Raw genomic sequence first — 24,894 nt, forward strand, 5'->3', positions numbered from 1 at the left:
TGAGGAGTCACAAAGCTCAGACATAAGAACATGCTGGGTTAACACATTTGTTGTCCCCTCATTTCATTCTCTTTCCAACCAGCACCCTCTAATTCACATGGAACTTTTTAGCAAACTCTAATTTCATTACTGTCTAAAACATTTCCAGTCATTTTTGCAAGGCTCACTCTCCCTGAGAAATGACCTCTGGAGGACAACCCATTGGTGGACATCTCCTTATAAAGGATTCCCCAAATTGTCCAGTGGGAAGAGAATGCCATTTGAAATTAATTGTAAAATAAACTCCTATGGATCTGAGAGAACACATGGTCGATACTACCCCACTTTGGTTTACTTGAAACTTCTCTGCTCCACAGCTCATGTTCTCACAAGAATGATTCGTGTGCGGGATTTACCACCTTCTCTGACAGTGGACCTAAACAACTCTGCCAAGGTCATTGCCCTTGGAATCAAAAATATCTAAGGAGAGACAGTGCTTTCTCCCTTCTGTTCCTTGTTCCTTTCTATGCCACCACCTTCCTGTCTCTGATGCCAAAGCAACACATTGTAGTGTGGTCCAGCATAGCATTTTTTTCCTGTATTTCGGGTTGTGGGTTTTTTTGTAGTCCACAAGACAGCCTAATGAAGGGAGGCCCACATGAAAGGAAACCTAAAAGACTAAAATAATGAGTCTGGCTCAGAAGGACAAGAAACAATTTTACACATCACAGCCAGCTTGCTAGCCTTTGTGCAATGGTCTAAGTTGTGATATATGATTTATTCATTTGTTTTTCTACTCATTTGCATTTAACATTACGAGACAATTTTTTAAAAACTGACAGAGCACTAATTTATTTCACAACAGATTTGCAGAAGACTTAACAAGCTCTTATTTTGTGCAGAAATCCAAACACTGTGTCATTAAACAATGCTGCTTGTTGAAGAGAAAATGCTTCAAACTCAGCCTTAAGAGAGACACGCACATCTTAAAAAACTCCATCTTGAACCCAGTTCTCCTCTTTATCCTGCACTGAACTGCAGGCAGACTCACGCTAGCTGAAGAGCATTTTTAGCAGGCTTTGAAGGCCTGGAAATGCTCTGCATGTTTGGTGTTTTACACGCAGCATCTGCGAGCGCCGGAGTCAGCGAGTCCCGGGCAGGCTCAGTGTCAGACCGCCCTCTCACGGCAAGCGCCAGGGCAGGAGCGGTGCCCAGCCCAGGGTATGAGAAAGATGTCAGAGATGGTCTCTTACACCAAACACACGGAGGCATCAGCACATGCAACTGGGACCATCCAATTTTAAGCTGGAAGCAGTTTTATGATCTGGCTTCTCTGCCAAAATGACAAAAGCATCGCTTCCTCATCGTCAGCGCACTGTGCTAGAGTTTTGCTGCCTTTTGTCCTTGCACTCAGTAGCATTTGGCACTGGGACTGGATCATCTATCCCTCCTTCTGTACTCTGGGTCTTGTCAATTCTGGCCTCCCTGAAGTGCTGAGATGAATATCTCAATAGCCTTGTATCTATCATGGTTTGAAGCAGCCCTCTAGGGCACTGCAACTGAGTAGTGCAGAGCAGTATCTTACCTGCTCTCACCTACCCTTTATCTCTTCCATTCCCACCTTATCCCAGTCTGTCTGTCTGTCTATCTATCTATCTAGGAGGATTAATACAGAATTAATTCTTTTAGTCTCAGACAAAGTAAGAGAAAAAAGCACTGCTGGGCCACTATAAAAGAGATTGCAATTCAGAGCAGAATCTGCATCATCAGCTGGGTGTTAAAGAATATCATGACTCTCAGGCATTCCTGAAAAAAAAACCACACAACTTCAATCACTTATTCTCCATATTGGGATTTAAGCCCAAGAACATTGAACACGTATCAGCATTGCTTTGAAACAGTAACAGATGGGTATGTCAGTGTTGTTTGGTTGCTTGTTGTATAGAAAACCGTACTACACAGAGGATAAAATGTCACATAGAGGATAAAGCACACCACACAGAGGATAGGACAATAGCTGTATCTGCAACTTCAAGAGATGAATAGAAATACACCTAATTTTTCATAAGTACACCAAGGAGTCAGTTCTTTTGGGAAAAAAGTTAGTACAGAACTAGGCTCAGGACACCATAAATGATGCCTGAGCAAGGTAGGAATTATTATAATCATCTTCTCATACTATTATTTAACATACAATACCTATTCAGAAATGTTGCACCATGCTTGAGTTGTTTGCCTTTTTGAAGGTTCACACTTACAAAGAAGCTAAACTGACAACACCTATAGCCCATAAATGAAGGCATCTCCTTATGAACCCCACCACAAAGTCAGAGAATATACTCCAAGGGAAATCCATGTATTTCTATCTGTTGCTGCAAAGCAGGATGGGCTGGCAACTATACAGCCAGAATTCCAAAAGATTTCCATCCCTGCTGCGTGTAGATGAGCATGGAAAAAAACCCCAGGGTCAACACTTAGTAATATGATGATTTGGGTATTAATTTTATAATAACAAGGATTTCTTTTGCACTGCCATCGCAATACTTCTTTGCTGGATGACGTTTGGCTTGTGAGTGTACCCAGAGAGATGCTCTGGTAGCAGCTGAAATAAGTGAAGGAAGGAGGGAAAGTGGCTTACCTTGCGTTGTCCCGTCCAGTCCCATGAGACATTTCATTGCCCTGATGATTTGCTCTGCTACGGGGGGACACATAGATGTGGCGTACACAGCACTGTGAGAATGAGTTCGTAAAAAGTCCACAAGGTCCTTACACAAGCAAAACAAAGCATGAATGAGCTTTGAGCTGGCCAGACAACAGAATCTCCCTCTTAACTACTGCAGGAGTGGGAATGTGCAAAAGGAAGAGGACGTTTCACCAGCTACTGGATTGCATTCTTGGCTGCCACTGTTAATACATGGCCTGAAGAAACATCAGGCAGGTGCTTTACCATGAAAGTGGGGATATTACTGCCAAAACAAAAGTCTGGAATACAATGTTTACTTCTGTGCTAAGACTTATTATAAAAGAGCCAAAATAATTTCAAGACCAATGAACAGCTGCACTTAAAATAATGCTGCTTAGTTCTCCTCTGGTAATGGAACAAAGGCTATATGACATCAGTATAGGTCCTCTGCCACATGACCTAGCCCAGGAAAAGCAACCTTACTGGGATCTATCTTTGTCTATTAGCACATAAATTTTCAATCAAAACTTTCAATCAGTGTGGCAGTCATGCCAGAGTTGGTATAATTGTTTTAACATTTCCTGAGAACACAGTAACTGAGAACACAACCTGTCCTCTTAGAAAAACCATTGATATACTGTTGGCACGTCTAAAACATCAGTAACTCTCCTGAATCCAGGCATGCAGTAGGAATTCAGATCTTACTAAGATCATCACTGTTATAACAACTTATATCTCCTAGTGCAAAATATCACAGTTCCAGTTACCACATTAAAAGCTGAGTGCATGTTAGCGAGAAAGGGATGAGGCCTGCTTGAAAACTGACTCTGATAAAAAAATATCATAAGAAAAAAAAATCCAGTGAGAGTAACACAAATCACTACCAAAATACTGTGCAAGTTTATGCAGTAACTCCAGTGCTGGGGATGAAGATTTACCTAACCTTACACAGGTTGTGCATGGCCATACTGCAATTGTATTCCTAAGGGTTTGGTTAAAAGCTAAGAAGGCTTCTGGGCTCCAGCTGATGCAGAATTAACAGCCCCACTGTGAGTTTTTGGCTGCAGAAAGGAACGTAAGTGGGTGAATGGGTGAGCAGCCTTCCAAGACTGAGAAGCCTGAGGCAAAGCTTAGTGATACACAGGCGTGAAAAGAGTGACCTGTTTTCACTTGAAAAAACTTCCAAGGATTAGAGGATAAATTACATGGGATTACTTTTCACAGGTCTAATCTCTCTACACTTTCTAGCTACATTACCCACATTGTCTTTGGTAAAAAATAAATACACAGATAAAAATTCAGGAAGCCAGGGAAACAAAGAAAATTGATTCTTGATATATTATGACACTTGGTTTTAAGAACTCCAGGGGCAAACCCAAAAAAGACAGTAAGAAATACACAGTTTATACTTTCTTATAGCCCTTTTATTCTACTGTAGGGCTGCCCTTATTAATGTTATTCTGACAACAACCATATGGGCTGTCTAAACAGGCTTCCCACTCATTCAGCAGACTGCTTAAAAAATACATTCAGCTGGGTATGAAAAGAGAAAATAATCAGCAACCATTTGATCTCTCTGTCAAGCAACAAAACCAATGACATTTCACAATGGTGCTGATTATGCTTTCTCTTCTACACCCCCTGTTAAAGCAAGCTCAGCTCTACTTTTAGTTGACATCTGTTGTTGGCAAGAGATTGTTTTGTTAATGTACACGGAGCAACTGAGGACACAGAATTTACTATTGCAAAAGGCCTCAGTAACCTCTTTCTCCATTTTCCTAAAAAATGCAACTATGTCAATCCACAACTCTTTAGGAATTTTATTATCAGTGGATGAAACTGTGGTTTTAATCTCTCAATATTGCTACACACACTGCTTACAAATGTGAAACAAAGTAAGAAACAAAGTAATGAGCAATCCGCATGCAAATTAATGTAGGGAAGTATATTAGCCAACCACAACATGTCCAAACATTTCCAAGACAAACAACAATCATCAGGGTGGCACAGAATAACCCAACTCAAGCAAATTACATAATATGAACATGAGACAAAAATAAGAAAGTCTGACTGTTTGATGTGCATTTGGGATCCAGGCAAAAATGATGCTAACTTTAGGACAGTGCTCATGTTAAGCAGGCTGTTCAAAAAAGATACTGAAATGTATCATACATCATACAGAAGCAGTTCCCACACCCTTGATGTGAAATTGTTTATGATTTCCTTTTACCTTTTTGCCAGCTATGTATCCTCCAGCTGCGCCGAAGCTCTTTGTGAACGTTCCCATTAATACATCAACATCATCGGGGCTCATTCCGAAATATTCCACAACTCCTCGGCCCGTTGCTCCCACTGCACCGATGCTGTGAGCTTCGTCCAAGTAGAGGTAGGCTTTGTATTTGTTCTTCAAGGACACTATCTCTGGCAGGCGCACGATGGACCCTTCCATGCTGCACAGGGAGAGGAGCAGGGGTGAACAACAAACCCTGCACTCTTTCCCATACTGGCAGAAAATACAGTCATTAACTGCCTTAATCCACCAAAGTTCCTCTGGAATCACAATTTTTACTTGCAAGCCAAAAAAAACTCGCAACCCACACCAAAAACTCACTTGAAGGTGAGCAGAAAACAGTTAAACAGTCTTAGAATTCAGACATTCAAAACCAGTCAAAAAGTCTTTTGAATGTTTGTAAATTGTCAACATGTCAAAAGAGAGAAGGAAAGGTGTAAAGCAAGGTGCAGGTACTTACCCTGAGCAGCACATTACATTTCAGCTCTACAGAACAAATATTATAAAGAACTGCTATAATTCAGTCTGGTCCTTGCTTACTTCATTGTCAGCTACTGTGGCAATATTTGGGCATAACAGCTCTAGAGCAAATTCATCTGGTGCAGAGGAGTTGGGTCCAACATACACTGGAGATGGGCCATATAAAACCCACAGCTGGTGCCATAAACTCTAAGCATTCCCAGTCTTCACAGAATCAGGGATTAAAACAGGCAGCTGAAATCCAGCCTTGCCAAATTTTGCTTCGATATGTACTTTTTAGGAAATGTAGCCTGCTACCTAGTAATCAAAAGGAAAAAAGTTTCCATTCCTTTGCTTTTTACTTTATTACAGCCACACAGAAAAACTAAATATTTGGAAGTGGCACAGGTTGCCCAGAGAAGCTGTGGACACCCCATACCTGGCAGTGTTGTAGGCCAGGTTGGATGGGGCTCTGAACAACCTGGTTTAGTGGAAGATGTCCCTGTCCATGGCAGCGGGGGTTGGAACAAGATGAGCTTTCAGGCCCCTTCCAACCCAAACCCTTCCACAATTCTGTGATTAATGGTGTACTGAGAGTTATAGAAATGAGAAGAGATGATAAATCTTTTGTACTTCTGGCAGTCATGTCAGTAAATGAGAAGGCACAGAGGTGTCCAGCAAAATGAAAGCACAAGGAGATAAATAAGAAATGCTCTCTGATCCCATAAAGATGACATATGCAGAGTATTGCTGTGAAGACTTGTGTCTTGAAAACCTTTGTGAGATGATTGCAGCTATGCTTGGATATGCTCAGATGCACTCGGTATTCATTCCATAATGAGTTAATTGTGTTCTCTTCCACTAGCTTTAGTAAGAAGGTCTTTAGAAGTTAAAAGCTTCCTATCAAACACAAAGCGTTTGATACATTAACAAACTCAGGCAAACCAGGGCTCTGGGGCTAAGGCCCACAGCTAAGGTGTAACCACCTGCAAATGCAACGAGTTTCAGATGACCAGAAACATGGACTTTGGTCCCAAATAGCGAGTACAAAAGAGAAGTGCAATCAATAGTGTCTTGGGGATTTTTGGATCCTGGACCAATGGCTTTCACAGGCTGTTTTGTTGCCACTTTACTTGTACTGTGCAGCTAGAAGCTTGGCACCACAAAAGGAGCATGATGTGCTTTTAGCACTAGGGAAATTTCTGACAATTTTAGTCCTTCTTCATCCTTTGGTCTCCTGAGTAAGCTTGGAAACTGGTCTCCAGTTTTGAAGGAGACCTGCCCAAAGGCAAAACTCCATTAATGTAACAGCATGGGGGAGTAGCCATGGACAAGGGCTGCCTGTGCTGTTCACACTGGGAGGTTCAGAGAGCCTGGCTGTGTGTGCCTGGAGGCATATTTTTGGCTCTTGGTAACTGCTGGCAAATCTTGTTCTTCTGTCTTGCCCAGCCTTAAAAGAGGCAGCTGTGGGACTGTGTGTTGGCACCATGGTCCCTTGCAGCAAAGAAGGGTGGGCTTGTACTGCAAGCTCCTGAGGACTGGGCTTTCTCACTTTTCCCAAATGACACTTGGCAGCTGGGGGAGAAGCAACTTAAACCACCACAGCTATTTTCCTAGTGAATACAAGGGCAGAGCCCACAGTCCTTACATAGCCCAGAGTCAAAGCATTAGTCAGCTAAAATGACACCGGGCCACTGGGTGTGCTTGGACGTGCACCATGGTACGTGCTGGGCTTGGCAGCTTTCAGCTGTGTCTGGCTGGTCTGCAGGGAGGGCCAGGGAGCACCTCTGCAAACTGCAAATCCCACTCCCCACCTCCCAGCAATGCTTGGGCACATCAGTCAGGCAGAGAAGGGCAATGATGGTTTTTCCACATTTATACGGTCGTCACTAGGCTTAGCGGTTCATGGAGATTCAGGCAGGAGAGACACCAATAAACTTCAAAAAGAGTAAAAAATGGTAAATTAAAAATGCTGCAAATTTGTGTAATGGAAGGAAAGTTGTGCTGAATCCCAGAATACATGGAGCTGGTACATGGCTGATGCAATATTTAACCGTTTAGAAGATTTAATGTAAACTTTTCTTTCTCATATGAGTAGGAGATTTCTCTTGGAGCTCTAAGTTGCTTAGCAAAACAATGCACTTGTATTCAGTTTCAGTTTTGATCTACTGCTCTTGAAAGACACTGGCTGACACACATGCAATAGTTGACAGAGTCCTAATGTGGCCTTGAAGCATCCATGGAACAGATAAAGTGCTGCTGGAGTCGTGCACATGTTCTGTGCTGCCATTCCAACAGGTCTCAGCCCTCCTGATGGCAGAGATAAGAATTGTTTTGCTGCCTGCTCTGGTCTTGATCTCTCTTTGTACCCTGGGAGATGGTTACTAAGCACATAGAATTGCTTCAAGATAAAGCTCACTTCATATAACCCTTTGGGTAGCCCAAATGGAAAGTTGACTGAATCCTTCAGTAAATGTTGGTGTCAAGTGGGCTTAAACCAAAGAGCCAGAAGTGAACTGTACTGGTTCTGTTTCACTCTGGCTGGGCCATTTAGCTTTGTGTACAAATGTATTAATCTGTTTCCAGATCTGCTCAAGCACACAGAGCATAATAAAAAACCCCAGATGAACTAAACCTGGCCCTGCCCAGGACAGGCATTCTCGTTACATGGTATGACATCCTGTCTTGTAGCACAAATTCCTAGCTTGGTGGCAGGGATGGAAAACTTCCAGATTGCAGCTGACTCTCATCTCCCTTGTGTGGTGGGCAGGCACAAAAACTTGGGTAGTACACACTCAGTTTGAACATACTTCCAGATGTGAGGAGACAATCCCAAGTTTTTAGAAAACTCCAGTTTGAAATCCAGTTGATTCAATCCCCATCAAACCACTGATGTTTTTCCTGATGCAGCTGGTGAATTGTGGATCCAGGTGCTTTGAGAGATGGGAGGTGAGTGCTTGTGATGGTCACTTCACTTGGAACACAGGCTCACAATTGACACGATATTGATGGTTTTTTGCCCAGTTTATATTGAAACTTCTTGGGAAAAGAGGTTTCTACATTCTACTATGGTACCACAGGTTCCTTTTTTTTTTCTTTCTCTCGGGAAAATAAATTTACAAATATTCCACCTTTTATCTACTTCATCTCTAAACATGCCCTAGAGTACCACTATCTTTTCAACATTTGAAGAGTTTATCCATTCCCCTTTCAGGCTAGTTTGTAATTGGGAAAAATCCCTCCTTTTCTGGCCTGCTACTCACAAGACATGTACATTCCACTTTAGCAGTTACTTTAGGTACTGTTTTCTTACATAAACTTTGTACATTCATAAAACAATCTCTGTTTTGTAGTTTAGAGCAATAATTTTAAGGAAATCTTTCAACTCTGCCCTCAAATACAACTCCATTTCAACACTAAAATGATAGAAATGCTAACCTTTAATGCTGGTCCTTGGCCAAAAGCATTAAATGTTACCTCATTCTTTTCTGGAAGTCCAGTCACTTAATCCCAGGAAATAAAAAATAACCCTGCTAAATTTCCTACACTATTGGCATTGAATCCCAAGGAACTTCTAATGCACATGAAAAGGCATTGGACGATATCTAACTGGTCAGAGCTAATTTCTTAGCTGGAAGGGAAAATACACAAATTAAATTAAAAGTAAGGAAAAAAACAAATGAAAACCAATCTGTTTTGATCAATTTCTGATGCCCCATAACTTCTGCCCTGGGCCTTGGCCTATCTGACTCCTAAGTAAATATGCATGGAAGAGAGCAGAAGCCCACCACAAACCATGTAAGAACACAGTAACTGATTAATCCTGAACTGGAAATGGTGGAAGCCAAGGAAAACATTAGCTGGAATTCAAATAGTAAAAATATGATTTAGCAAGTCTAACTTGTGCCCTGGTCACTGCCAAAACTTGTTCATGCTTTTTGGAGTCAAGATTGATGGCTAGATGGTCTCCCTCAGTTTGGAACGCAAATGGAATATATTTGCTCCTAGGCTGGTCCAAGTTAAGAACCAGCTTTCACTAGGAGTTACATTTACTTTTTTATGATTTTCTTTTTCTTTTTAAGATAATAATGCCATTAAAAAGCAAACAAACATACACTTAATACTACTTATTTGACATGTAGCTTGAGTGCTTCCCAAGTCGAGGGACCAATTCTGCCTTCAGTTATAACCAAGCAAAATCTGTGGTTTACGGTTTCAAACACAAGCCTGATTTCCAGAAATGCTCATGTTGGCTAACAATGACCCTTTTCAAATTTTGCCAGCTGCTAAGTCTAGGCTTATGCACAGTGTAAACACTTTAAGACACTCCTAATGGAAACAGAAGGCAAATTTCTTTCCATACCATAAACTTCACCATACTAAGATTATGGTGTCCCGTATAACAATATTTTTTTTAAAGAAGGAAAGCTTAGTGTTTTCTTTTACATCTCTGGAAAAAGCATTTCTGTAAAAATTTGCCAAGCCAAACTTGCAAATCAAGATATTATAACTTGGAGAATGGCTTGGATCAAGTTATTTAAATTCTGTATTTGCCATCCCTGAAGCATAACTTAGGTAAAAAAATAAAAAAACTGTATTAACTATTGTAAGAAGAATACATTAACTACACTCTAACCCCTCTTAAACCCTCTTGATGAATGTTAATTTGGCATTTGGCAAACCTTCAAGAAAACTATCATTAGCCAATATGGGGCTGGAAAATTTTAGTCTTTCAAAAACCCTAGGCCAAGAAAGGAAAGAACATACACACAAAAAGAGTAAGAGTATTTCTACTCCATCCTTCTCCAGCATTTTTCTTTTTTTTTTTTTTTCTTTTTTTTTTTATATGAAATGTTCTTAGCTACCAACTGGCTGAGGCTGGCTGGGCTGTGAGCCTGTTCCTGGCTGTGCCGCGGGGCTCGCCTGGCTGCGCGTGTCCCGGGCTGGCAGAGACACAGCGCGGTGGCACGTGGTGGCATTTGCCCTCAAGTCACAGCAGATTTGCTTTACAACCAAACCACGCTCTACAGTTTCTGATCTGCTTAGACTGTGAAAACAACTAACTAACCAACCAACCTAGCTACTGCTAGGGATAGTTTCCAACAAGAGACTGTTAGAGAGCTGAGCTTTGTTTTTCTTTTACTTTATGCCTTTCAGAAGCATAGACACTCAGGGCATGAGTGGTCTTAACATTATTCAGCCTATATGGAGCTGAAGGAACTTTATGGCTCCTTTTAGTAGGTACTCTGAGGTTTAACATACTTTTACTTTGCATTCCAACAGAAGATTCTTTGAACTTTGGAAAATTAAATTTTGTTCGAGAATGAACTGCAAAAGTACAGGAAAAGAAAACTCCACACCAAACATAAACCTGGAAACACAGTTATAAGTTAACATAGTTAAATAGCTGACAGTTTGGGTTTGTCCCACTGCTTGGACTGATCCATGCCTCTGTGTTACCAGTCTACCTTCTTGTTCCCTAGTGGTCAATATTCAGGGTAAAGGATTTAAAAGTGAACAAAGCTCAGCAGCTGGAGCCTTTTCTGCCAACCATGTGACCAATGGGAACATTTGTCAGTAAAATGTTGGTGGTCCACTTAATTTCTGCATGATCAAAGTCCTTAAATCTGAGCTTTCTTTTAGTAGTCCCAAGTGATGTTTATTTGTAGTTTTGCTCTGTTTATTCTGGTTGAAAGGACACGTTCAGCCTGCTTTGGATCAGCTGATCTACTGCCGACCTGTTTCACCTCTGAGTGACAGGTGTTTAGATAAGGACTGATTTGGTCTCTTTGCAGATGGAAAACATTAGGCAAAAAGAAAGTACTGACAACTATGAAGTTGTGATGACATGAGATCATAAAAGATTTCTTCCAAAAAAAAGCTAATTGGCTAAGCTGTGCCAGCATTTTGCAGTAAAACGGCATAAGTGACAGCCCATCCGGACTGGCTGCATTTCAGCAACACATGATACAATCCCTACATATAAAGTTTTAATGCTACTTTTTATAAACCCTGTCATGTCCTGTGAATGAGTGGTTCTGGTTTCCTTCTCTCTGGAGCAGGTGTTGTTACTCCCCAAACCACCCTTGTACTGCTCCCTCATCTTCTGTACTGCATCATCTTCACCGCAGTAGCCTCGCTCAGCTCCCTGCAAACCCTCTTACTGTCCAAACCCCTGCTTCTCCAACCCTTCCTGCCTTTCCCTTCTCCAACTCCCGCCCATCAGTGGCTCCCCCTCCCTGAACTCCCTGGCTGCCTTCCCAATGGCCTTCTCCAGACTGGAGCAGCTGCCAGGATGAAGCCCAGGATGGTGAGCATGGCTGGTGCCTCTGCTCTGCTGCTCAACTCCAGTGACTGTTTCCCTTTCTGGCCGGGTGTAAGCTGCATCACACAAGTGAACCGTAGCTACCTGACTGAGGTGCTCTACAATTACATTGTATTATTGATGCTGCTATTATCAGATGGATTCTCAAAGGCACTTCTCTCATTTGAATTCCTCCAGGGACTAGGGCTATGTTAAATACCACTATATAATTCTTTGAAAGGCACTCTTTCAGTTTTCCTGTTGAAGTGCGAGTCTATTTGATCCAGCACTGGTTACTAAAAAGATGCTGATATCACTTAAACTAAGTTTAGCTTGAGATTTAAGATTTCAGCAGCTGGGCAAGAACTGGGCATGCAGAGAGCTTAATCAATTCTGCATAGTTGTCTTTTGATCTGCCCATGTGTAACAAACAACTCTGCAAAGCTCTGCTTACTCACTCAGCACAACTCCCCACCAACTACAGCTCCATGAGCTTTATCACATCTGCCACAACATACACCACCTTACCTGTCTTGCTCTCAGCACATCTCTCACTCCACTGTGATTTGTTAAGACAACATTCAGAACAATGTATAGGATCTAACTGGAGCTACAGGGTACAAGGTTCAGGCTTTTGTAATGGAAATCAACATATTTATGAGATCACAGAATGTTACTGTAACTTTTACTCTCATTAAGATTTCCCTCAGATACCTAGAGTCAGAGTTTTCCCCACTCAATTCATCATTCTGTCCTCAGAAATGACAGAATACTCATCTTTCTACAACACAAATATACCTGTAAATGCCCTCCACGAGGATGATAATTTTTCTCCATGCTCTGTGGGTGCGAGGCTGTCCATATATTATTGCATCTCTCAGCAACTTCTCGAGGCTCTGCATATCTTTATTTAAAAATAAGAAAAAGGAGGAAGGAAAACCATTAACAATGATTTTTTTCAAGAACTTTCGATTTTCTCTTGGGTGCTACTTTTCCTACACAGAAAAAGACAACATTAAAAAAAAAAAAAATCCTATTATCTTTATCTTAAAGGTAAACTTCCTTTATTAGTAGGCAAGACCAAACAATTACTTTCATTGGTGTGAATGCAATTTAGTGACAAGAAGAGTTATAAAAAGCTTCCAGTTATGCACCTGATCTGAGAAACTTCTAGAAATACTCGGCATACATTTGTATTTAAAGCTAAAAGAGAATCACTTTGCTCTGGTACTGAGGCGAACTGCCAGCAGTTCTGTGTAGGGGCTGCTGATACTGATAATTTATCAAGGCTTTAACAGTGAGTTTTGGTTGCTTTCCAACCACAAGCTCATAAACAACAAGCATTTTTTCAGCAAAGGGTTTGATAAGGCTGCATGAAGCACATCAGGATGGCAGCAAGAGAAGACTTGTCCTTCTCAAGAAGGAAAACAAGTGGAAGGTTGCTGATGAGAGAGGAAGAGACAGGTGGATACAAGCACATGGCATGGATACATTAATTTGGTCTCTAAATCCTTGACACTGGTGGGACTTCAATATAGGGAGGTGTGGAACAAGGTTATAATCCTTAGCTGCTTCCTTAAGGGCTGATTATGGGTCATCTAAAAGAAATCTTGAAGGAAAATCATTGAAATTTTGAAAAATATGGAAGAAGCAAGAAAAAATACCACAGAAATCAGATCAGGCCAAGTGTGACTCAATGCACCAGCATTCTGGTGTCTCAAGTGAATGGACACTCCTCAACAGGCATTATTCTGGTACTTTTCAGGAATCCAGATCAGCATTTCAAAATGTTTTCCAAGAACATCCTACAGAGTCTCATAATACCCAAGAAACACCACAGATCAGCTCAAACTGTGGGCTGAGAAAATCAATGGCATTTTTTTCCACAATATAATCCCATCTGCTTCAGCAACACAACACAGTTGACACAACCTTCCACGCTAGCACAAAGTTAATGTATGTAAAATGAATTGTTCTGAGGGAAAGAAAAAATACACCTCAGAAATAGTAATATTGACCCACAGTTTGGTTTCTATCCGAGGGGAATGGGGCCATTTGCACATTAATTTCTCATTTTGAGTAACCTGTGCCCTGAGAGATTGCCAGGTTATGACCTGAACCCTTCCACATCCTGATGCCTCACCTCTTCCTAGCAACATTCAGTGATGTTGGTGGAAGGTAGAGTTCTCAGCAACAAAACTGCCACTCTGCACCTGAACTAGCAAGTCCCTGCTGTACTCTACAAAGCACAAAATAGGCATGGACAATATCAGTTGTCTCTTGTTTCAGTGGTGCAATGGCCTGCACAGCTCAGTGAGCTCTGAGATGGAAATGTGTGCTAGGAGTGATGCAATGCAGACAGCACTCTTTCCACTAGATGGCAATCAAGGAAATAAAAGTTCTTTGGTGCTTTATAAAGGAAAGTTATAACCAAGCTGAGCATTTGCAGCTGCTCACATTCTCTTTTGAGTAGATAATATTCAGAACTCCTCCTGGCTCCCCCAGGATGACAGAGAGCTCACAGTAAATTTTGGGCACTCCCTTTCTCTACCAAATTATTCTCTACTGATGTCACTGTCATCTAAATCCTTTTGGGATCTTTGAAGCCCTCTTCTGAATCACACAGGGTGTTTCAATTCAGTGTTCTCTCTATGTATCAGTCCAGATTAGCTCTTGACTTCAGAAAAGTCATTCTGCCTCTGAGCTAAAAGCATGGCTTGAAGATCCAGTTGTTTTAGCACATTCACATGAAAAGGAAAAAAAAAGGAAAGAGGAGATAAAGTGAAATGTATATAATTCTGTTTTAAAAAATACATGACTGTGTGTAGGTTCTCTGTCCAAAGTACTGTGGAACATGAGACCACAGACCGGGGAGAACCTCTCCAAGAGATGAGTTTCCTTTTTTTTTCCCCCTATTCACACATAATATAGTCCTGCTGGAATACAGGCTAAGAACATGTCTGTTATTAGGATCAGGGCTATCTCAGTTTCTTTTTGATGTCTCATTGTGTAAAACATGGATGTGCGACCCTTTCTGAAGCTTGTAATAGTCAACAAATAATTTGTTCAGATGCAAACGAATTTTACTGATCTATTAACTCAGTGCCTCATTTGGAAAGGGGAAATAGACAGAAAGAAAAAAAATGTAACCTTTAGTATTCCCCACAAAAGGCTGCTTCTGTTCTTCAAGGTGAAAACAAAGTGCTCTATGTGCTTTTCAGGAAATGGGATATACTGAATGGCAGGAAAAACAACAGTGCAACCCCAGGTGACTTTCAGATATCAAATTATTTACCCATTAAATATAGTTAGATTGAGAGACATTAGGACATTAAGATGATGAGCTGCACAAGTCCATCTTGAATAACCAGTCATAGAGAAAATAACAGTCCTTCCTTGTTTGACCATCACCAGCCCAGGGCTTTCAGCGGCAATGGCCAGCAACCACTCACCAGCCCAGGAGGTGGTGTTAAGAATTTGACTTGATTAATCAGTCAAAGTGCAACCAAATGTTTCACTTTCCACCTTCTCCTTATAGCATATTGTCCAGATAGGGAGGAGAAGGTTTCCTAAGAGGGGACAGTGGATCTATCACTGGGTTAGTGGACTTGCATAATCCTTGCTTGGGATCTCTCATGGTTACTTCAAGAGTAATACCAAGAACACAAACTGCCAGTGGGCTGGAGCGAGTCTGGACCTGGGCAGGCAGCGTGTCATGCTGCCTCCAGTGCAGGTGGGACAGCAGGTCCCTGGAGGGAGCACAGCATGCTCCAGGAGACACAGTGTCTCCACCCCTCATCCTTACACTCTAATGCTGGGGATGTCATCACCATTCCTCTGCGTGGGCTGGAAACCTCCTGTGTGATGTCAGCTGAATCCTGTTTAATTAAAATAAACAGGCTGCTACTACTCTTGTCACATTCTTCTTTTTGCTTTGTGCTTGTAAGTCTGATTTTCAGTTTCTCCCCTTTTGTACTCTCATGCAAGTTGGCACAGACCCTGTGGCTACACACGAATATCTTTGTTTCAAACGTGGGAGCGGTGATCGCTGCAGCCACGGAAACAGTCTGAGACTCCCCTCCCTGCCCCTCAATAAATACTAATCTCTCTGAAGGTAAAGGGCACTGGCCCAAGAAAGCTCCCTATCCACCCTTGGCAAGTCAGATGTGACTTTCTCAAAGCAGAGAGGGCAAACGCAGACACAGCGTGCAGGGAGCAGGACAGACCAGTCTCCTTGCCGTGGTGGCGTCTGCATGTGTCACAGGGAATTACACACCCAGCTGGATTAGGCTGTAGTCCACCTATCTGGGCAACAATCTCGTCTCTGATAGTGGCCAGAGGCTTCAAGGAGCACAAAACCCTACTGGCTAATGTGCCTTCCATCCTGCTCTGCAATAGCTGCTCTTCCTTCTGAAATTCAAGGGCTACCTACACACTTGGAAAAAAAAAATTAAAATTAAGGACCAATCCTGTACTAAGTCACCACAAACTCTTTGGGCTTTGCAACCAAAGAAATCCCTTTCTAATTTTTAACTGTTTATTTATCTCTTTCATCCCCCCCTGCCCCCATTTTATTTGCTTGCTTAATTAGTTGCACTTACCCAGTTTTCTTTTTTCCTTTTCGTTCCTTCTTTTTAGCTAGTGAATATATTTACACTGAAAGGCCTTCTGCCACCTTGAAGTTCCTTCAGTATTAACTACAGCTCCTCCAGTTAGCTGTGCTTTCTCTTTAAGGTGTGCTCATGGCATTTGTTTCTAACTCCAAAGCAGTAATTTGACTGAGTAGACTGAGAAAAGCCAGAGTTGGATTTACATAAATTCACAACTGTTGTCCAAGCTGGGAACTGTATTTTGTGTGGGAACCTGGACAGCTCACACCTGTATCACACCCTCATCATCAACCACTTCATCTGTGAAAAACCAAAAAAATCCTTTACTACTTTCACAACATTGAAAGAGGAACTGGGAATGTATTGCCCTGATTCCCAGTTCAGATGTGGATTCAAGAACTAGGTTACAGGCTGGATTTTCACCTAACCAATGTGCTTGGTTATGCTTTGCGACTCCCTGCCTTCCTCACAGGATGACGTGCTCTGACTGCTTGGTGATATGCCCTTGCAATGAAAATAACTGGAAATATTTTTCCCCCCATGGCCTGACTTCTGCACCTTGTCACAACATTCCCACAGACTGTTCATGCAATTGCAAATCTAAACCTGAAAACGGGACTGCAATTGAGTTGCTTGATACTACATGGGAAAAATGTGGTAGAATTTGGAAGAATAAACAAATCCTAAGCCTTGTATGGTGCCTTCTTTTACAGGTGATAAGAACAGAGCTCACTTGGATATTGTTAGTCCATAACACCCTCATCTGCTCACTGAAGGAACACCTGACACCAGACCCAGAGAGAAAGCCCTTGATAAAATCACAGACTGATTAATGGTTAAATATTTGGTTTTGCTTTTCAGGTTTTATGGGAAGAGTCAAGGATTTTGGCTAATACTTAACCAGATGAAGGTAAGAGGTGCTGAAAAAGGGCTTTTAAATGTATGGTGTTCTTAAAAGATTGCCTTAGAAATTAAAGAAAAAAAAAGCCAAAAACCTACAAGTGATGTCAATCTCTCCCTGAGCCAGGAAGTAAAAACATCTGAGTTTAATCCCCATTTAGCTGAAGGACCCCCAAGCCTGTCACTTGGGGAAGGTGAGAGAGACTCTCTGGAGCCCTAGGGTGGTGAGGGTAACATCAGACACCTTCTGGCAAAAAAGCTAACCAAAGCCAGGCCACTACTGCCCCAGTGCTGGGGAGATGTTTTAGCCTCCCACCTTCTCCCCCTGCACACTGGCTGTTGGGCTGTGCTGCTGCCTGCATTCCAGAGCAGCAATGCAGCTCTCTCCTATCTTCCCAAACAAATCACTGCCTGGGAAATGGTGACCTGAGTGGTGTCCACAGCAGGGGAGACAAAAGGCAGGTGCTTTATGGTCAGGTCAGAATCATTTTAGTCCACTAAAACACTACTGCATACACTGAGGACTGCTTAGACCCTAAAATAAAATTGAAAAAAAAAATAAAAATAAAATCCCCTGGACCTGTGATTCAGAGCAGGGGCTCCAGGGAGCTGAACTTTGCTGCTTGCACACACAAAACCACACAAATACCTGACAGAGAAAACTCCCTTAAAGGCCAAAACCTGTGTGCCAATACTGCTCTGCCCTCAGCAGGGTGAAGACTACAGACAGCAGTAATGAGAGCCCACAGGCAGGGAAGGCCCTGTTCAATAGGTTTTAGTTATGGGGCTAAGATGGAATATTCTCTTCCATTTCTCTCACACAGATGACCTGTAGGTGTGTGTGCCTGTGCATTTCTCTCAGCCCAGGCCTGTAAATTCCTGTCTGTTTACTAGGAAGGGGTTGTTCTCTGGCAGGCAGGATGCAGGGCACATTCCTATGTCCAAATAAAAGCAGACTTATAGGTCCACAGCACTTTTTTGTTCTATTATTCACTTGAGGCTTGAAAACCTTCTCATGCACCCATGCAATGTTTTTGTGAAAAAGCAAAGACATCTGGGTGCCTTTTATTTCACCTAGGAAAAGCACAGACATCTAAGGATTTTGTCTGTTCTAGAAAAACTATTCAGATTTTTTATGGAATGTGTAATGTCTAAGGGAGCTACCCACTTACTGAAATAGAACTTCATTCACTTTTGTAAGAATAAGAACTACATTGTACATAACTACGGTAATAGGTAGAGATTCTTTCTTGTCTTACAACTGAAATAATTCTCTATTAATAATAAAATAGTAATTATTTACTTTTGAAAGAAAACCAATCATCTATTACAGAATTCATACTTAGAAATAAAGTAACAGTTTTAGAGAATTAGCTATACTACAGCCTTTGAAAGATGAAGGTACTTCATAGCAAGTTTAAAATGGTAGATTTTACACTCTTTTCTGTTAATCTTTTTATTATAGAACAAAGTTTTATATAATTTTTCTTTTGACAAAGAGTTTTTCCATAACAGAGCAGGAAAAGGAAAGAGAAGAGAGATTTATGCACTTGTTAGAACCTGATGGTGAAATCAATGGTTATTAAAGATCTTATAGCAGCAGCTTAAAGTACAAAATTTTCTATTCATGCACAGCGCCAGTACAGCACAAGGAGTCTTGCATTCACACCAAGCAGTGTGACACAGAGGATGGCTCAATTCCCCTATTCCTAAGCATGACAATGACAGCATGAGCACACTCTGACAATTTGGGCATGCCTGTATATATGTGTATATATATATATATATATGTATATATATATATATGTATATATGTCACATACCCACACATTAGCAAGAATGAATCTGGGAGCATAAGCAACACAGCTCTGGTCTAATGAAACAAATACTTAACTGAAAAGAACCCTCCCAAGCCAAGATGGAATTTTTGATTACTTAATTAATACAGTTTTGGCCCTTAATTTTTTTTTTTTGCTGTACTGGCTTGTGTTACACTACTCCCTGAGAGACTCAGAGGGCACAAGCTGCCTCTCCATTTTGGGTGAAAGCATGATTCCTACAAAGGCAGTCCTGCTGGGATATCCTTTCCACTGCTATCTCCCCCAAAACACATCCAATTTCCTCCAAAGCAAAAGGCACATACATACATCTCTGCATGTGTGATTTCAGTTAGTGATGTGTAACTCATGGGAATGATTAAGGAAATATTAAGACACAACTTTCTAACCATAGAACTGACAAGCTGAGGGACTCAGACTGGGCTGAGAGAAAGCATGAGCACATGAAGCTTCTTCACATGAAGGGCTCTCTAAATGCAGCTTAGGCTCAAGACTACTAAATAGTGACAACAAAAGCTGTCACTCAGTTCCAAACAGTAAACAAAAGTAAACAAAAATTTCCACAGTTTCATTTTGGAAATAAGTTAAGGTGATGTCTCAGCAATGGCATACAAGACTGTCTTTGGCAAATAAAATCTCTAATCTAGAAACCAAAGAGTTTTTCCAAAGCAACTTGGATGGGCTTTCACTGAGGTTTGCTGAGATCCTTAATGGAGCTGTCTGCATCTTCCAGTGCTAGATTAGTGCTGTTTGGGAAGCTCATTATTATTTTTAGGTTCACCCATTATTCAGAAGAGCATCAGCTTTAATTTACTTTCAGTGCAACAGAAGCTAGGTAGGTATCAGGTTGTGGGGAAGGAAATGAGATATTGAGAGATGGTTAGAGACTGAATTCCTTAAAGCGAGCATGACAGCTCCGGGTGATATCTTCACAGCTGAGAGTGATGCACTCCTCAGACTGGAATGTTTCCTGAAATGATGTGGGAAGTGACACAAGCCAGCTGGACTGCACGCAGCATAGGTGGGTGGGGAGGCTGAGAACATTTGGATTTGGGTAGTAAGAGGTCAACCTGCAAGATGTGATGTAACCTGATTGAGTGGGATAAGGCTTTGAACAATAAGGAAAAGTTGAGAAAAGACTGGTGTGGCAACCATGCTTAGCATATCTAGATTTGTGGATGTGGACCAAGTTGGGGTATGCTACAGGTTAATTTATGAATAATTAATTCTGTAAAAATATTTGTGTTCAGATGAATGATCTTCAGAAATTGCTTCTTGCCCAAATTATGAATCGATATTAATTATAACAACACCTTATATTATAATTATAGTGTGCTTTTCATTTCAGCTCATCCTTAGGCCTTTTACAGCATATGCATAATTTATATTTGCTCCCCTTGGGGCTGAAGACAACACTTAAAGAGAAGGGATTGTATTAGCCATTAAGAAAGGTAATCAGACCACTCTTCTGATTTCTCACCACTTCACTGGCTTCTAAACCTTTCTTGCAATCACTGCCTGGTGGCAGCAGTGAGGATGGAAAAGGGAATTGCAGTGGGGAATAAGGGAAAAGAATAAGCTCTTGTCATCAAAGGCAGTCCCAATGTCTCTGACAGTAACCACAGCAGCATTAACTAAATAAAAGTTAAAGGGCATGAGCATTTTAGAAGATAACTATACAATTGCAAAATTAATATGTGATTTCTATACTAGAATTATATTTTAAATAATATTTGAGATGATGCTGTTGATATCTGTATCTTTGCTATTAGATCCCTGGGAATTCAGAGGAACTGCTTCAAGGGAATGCCATGTTAATGCAATACTGGTTTCACTGAACCTGCTGGAAACAGGCATGTTTTTGTAAGGGTGTTTCTACTGTTTGGGCTACAATGAAAATAACAATAAAAACTTTTGTGGCAGCACACATTCAGCAAGTCAAAAAGACACAACAACAGTTACAGTATTGCACCTGATTTTTCCCATCAGAAACCACTCAAAATATTAAACAGTTGATCCTCCTGCCTGGACAAAAGTATCGTCAGGGAACTGACAGAAAAGTAAGCATTGAAAGAAATCATTCTTGCCTTTGAGGTGTGAATAACTCTGTCTCTAAATTTTTCCAACTTCAATACTCACTATTATGCTTGAAGATTCTAATAGTGGCACCTGAAAGCCTCGCACCGAGAACGAGAGAAGTGTGGTTCAACTCATCACTTAAAATGAGGCAGCCCTGTGGAGAAGGAGTACAGTGAGCATCTGCATGAGCTGGGAGGCTGCTGACTCGTGGGCATGTGTGTGCCAGCATACACAGGTGTCTGTGACAGTGCATTGCACCAATTGAGCTGTAAGCATTAAATGTGAAATGAATTTTCCACCCCTTTCCTGCAGGTGCTGGGGTGCATGCAAAGGCAGGCTGAAATCGTGGGATCAGATTCTCAGGCATTCCCAGGTGGTGTGTAGGGGTCCAATATTTCCTGTGATTGGAAAGCAGCAAATAGCCCTATAAAAGATTGACTGCTTTATAGTAAAATCAGGTGATGTTGCTTCCTCTATCACCTGTTTACAGCCCATTTTGAGCAGTAAGGAAAATGCACCCCACATATAAAGACAGTATGACAGTAGTGTAAGGAGGAGTAATACTGAGGCTGGACTGACATCAGCACTTTGGTGTGCAGAAATGAGATCAGGAGAGACTGATGCCTTGTAAGTCCCACCTCCGTTAAGATGTGAGTGAAGTTGAGGAACCAAAGTCTTAGGTAAATGCATATAGAGTTGACCTGTAGCGTACTTTTTATTAATTAACTCAGTTGAAAACCCATTTTGTTTTTTAGAAATGAAAATAGAAATGCAGGAGAAGTAAATTTGTCTATTATATTAACAAGGGACAGGATCACAGTTGAAACTCAAGCTTAAACCCTTGTTTAGCTCTGCTTTCTATTAAACATGTTTTGCTGTGTTTCATTACCCAAAGGCCAAGACATAATTAAGTAAAAACTTATTCTGGAATCATAGATTAGGCCTAGGTTGAGAGATACTCACACAATCTCCCCTTGAGACTGGTTTGCAGAACTAACAGTAAGTGAAGATGCAGCTTGACAAGAAAATGTAGCTGCTAGGCTTAATTATAGAGGAAAACATAGGAGTAAATCTCTCAAACATAGGGCAGTTGAATAATATTTGTAATATATATAATAATAATGTATAATAATATATACTGAATTTTAAAATACACACATACACACATAAATATTAAAAATACATACAGTAATATCTTTATTTGTACCACTTATATCTAAATATCCCACCCCTCACAGAGGCTTGAACCTCTACATTAAGCCAGGTAAGGGAGGGAAAATTATTATACAGCTAAAACAAGTATCTCACACTGCATATCTGTAATTTCATAAATTTACCTTAATTAATTCTCTATTTTATCAGTTCCCTTCAAAACTGCTGGACAAATTCTCCAGCACCACTGCAGACTGAAGTTCATGTTCTGGACAACCGAAGCAACTCTCCCTGCCCAACACTGGTGTACATGTATTTTAGAGATCTTGCAAAAGCTGCAGTCATCTTCAACAGTGAGTGAAGGAGTGACCTCACCTTATGCTGGTGGTGATGCTGGTTGTCATACACCACAAACTGAGTTAATTCCACCTCCACCAGGAGGGAGGTCATGTTTTGTACTTGCATGGCACACTTCATACTGCCCCACACCTGGACAAGCCAAGAGGAGTTACCCACTTTCCAGCTATCAGCACCTGTTTGTGATGTCCACAGTTACCAGTGACAGGATGATGGATATCCATGCCTTTGAGTTAGGTAGTCCAAACTGGAGAGGAGGTCCCTTCAGCACCAGGTAAGAACCCAGCTTTTGTAACATGATCACAGCTTTAGACCTGCATTTGCTGCCAGTTTTCTTCACGGGGCTGGCTGGAGCTCTGTCCACCAGGAATGCTAAGGACTGTGCATTTCCTTTTCTCAAAGTGTTGTAAAAACTATTCTAATCATCATCTTTTGTCACAGCTGGGCAAAATCTCAGCTAGTAGCCTAAATACTTCACCCCACAATGCCTGGACATGGGATTCAACATTTGGTTACTTTTTAGGGAGAAGCAACTTCATTTAGAGGAGCTAGAGAGGTGTATCACTGATCCTTAAGCAGATGTTAGGCAGGTGTGATAGCAACCCTCAGGGCTAGCACAGATGATAAAGGATCATATTTAAAGTCACAAGGTCATCAGCTTTATGACTCACACATTCCTGATACCAAGCTTTGTTCCTCGATTAAGCCTTTCCACTCACTGAAAGCCCAGAATACTGCAACAGTAGTTAAAACAATTAATAAACAATTGTTCTACATGTTCCTGAAGGATGAACTCACCTTTCCAACAAGGGCTGGAATATTCATTGAGTTAGTTGCAAAGCCCATGCCAAACACCATAGCATCTTCCACACCAAGGAACTTGGCCACAAGTTTCTCTAGTTCTACATGTTTGTCTAGGGTGCCTGCAAAAATAAGCACAGGGAATATTAAATCTCATTAAACTGTGAAAGTTATTATGACACAAAACATACAAAAGAACAGGCCAGAAGTGTGTCATTAAGCTGTGGGACAGTAAGTCCTAATGAGGGTTTTCCATTTGTATCCTGTGCATGTGGGCTAATGCAAGAGGTGCAAACCAGCTGTGACTAATGCTAACAAATATTGCGACTGTTAGGGCAGCAAAGCAGTTGCTATGGGAAAAAGCTTCCTTTTCCACAATAACCTTTGACATCATTTATTCTGAAGACTAATTTTTTGTCTTTTTCTCTCCCTGCAATGAGGACAAAAATGCCTCCTTTTTGCAGGAAAAGTGGGACAAACATTTTAGGCATTCTTGAGTTCTCTCCAGATGTGGAAACAAAAATGGGTGACAACAAAATTCTTCCTTTTTTATTGCCTGCCTATATATATGTACAAAGCTCTTAATTAGAATTTTATATAAAACAAAAGCATTCTCCATATTTTTCTGCTTCGGAAAGTAAAAGCTGTTCCACTTCCCATAACTGATGATAACTCTGCTCCTTCTTTCCTCTCAGCAGCAAACAAAAATGACAGCGCAACACTACAGACCCTTCCTTATTGCATGTTAATTATCTAATATTAGTGCTTGAAGTCTCCAAACTAATAAGGTGCTCCAGCTGTCCAACAAAAGCACTATCCTTCCTGCCCAGCTCACAGTGGAGGATGACAAAATACAGAAGGCAAACAAACAAAAGAGTGGTGTTAAGAGACTGAGGTAACAGATAGCTTTGAACAGTAAGGAATCATCTCAACTTGCCAGCTCTCTAGTCTTTGGTTGCCTGGCTGTGCATTGCAGGGACCAAGGCAGAAGGAACTCTTACAGGATGATCTGTGGGGAAGAAAAGAGAGTGGCCTGTGGATTCTGACAGAGCATTTCCCCTATGAATAAGGCTGTAATCAGAGAACAGAAGAAAAAAATTAGGCAAGTGAAGATGTTACCTCACTTGCACTACACAAGCTGATGGCACAATAACATAAAGTGAATTACAATGGATGGAACAAGAAAGCTGTGTTCACTGTGATGGACGAAGGGTAGATGAATGGAGGAACACAGAAGCTTGGCTAGAGTGTCTCAACAAGAATGATGAGTCAGGAAGATGATCTTACCTTCATCAGGGAGCAGAGCTCATTAAAAAATAATTAAATATAAATGGCAGGAGTACAGTTTCAGCAACAGCACTAAGTCAGCTGGTTACAGTGAATTAGTGTTTTCATTACTTTTTCTCATTAAATAAAAAAAGAAAGAATCCATTTGGGAATAG

General features: G+C 41.2%; 1 protein-coding gene across 2 annotated transcripts in view; it reads right to left on the bottom strand.

Moving 5' to 3' along the window:
- SPTLC3 (serine palmitoyltransferase long chain base subunit 3) overlaps positions 1 to 24,894 on the bottom strand; it is a 79,679-nt gene that overhangs the window by 13,952 nt on the left and 40,833 nt on the right. For both annotated transcript variants that reach the window (XM_058835378.1, XM_058835377.1), the window contains exons 5-9: positions 23,450 to 23,574; positions 21,203 to 21,296; positions 12,514 to 12,619; positions 4,893 to 5,112; positions 2,618 to 2,744 (exon numbers count right to left, since the gene is read on the bottom strand). In XM_058835378.1, coding sequence (XP_058691361.1) covers positions 2,618 to 2,744; positions 4,893 to 5,112; positions 12,514 to 12,619; positions 21,203 to 21,296; positions 23,450 to 23,574 — 672 coding nt within the window. The remainder of the gene's footprint in view (positions 1 to 2,617; positions 2,745 to 4,892; positions 5,113 to 12,513; positions 12,620 to 21,202; positions 21,297 to 23,449; positions 23,575 to 24,894) is intronic.

This window comes from Poecile atricapillus, chromosome 3, assembly GCF_030490865.1.
Source record: "Poecile atricapillus isolate bPoeAtr1 chromosome 3, bPoeAtr1.hap1, whole genome shotgun sequence".
Classification (NCBI taxonomy): Eukaryota; Metazoa; Chordata; class Aves; order Passeriformes; family Paridae; genus Poecile; species Poecile atricapillus.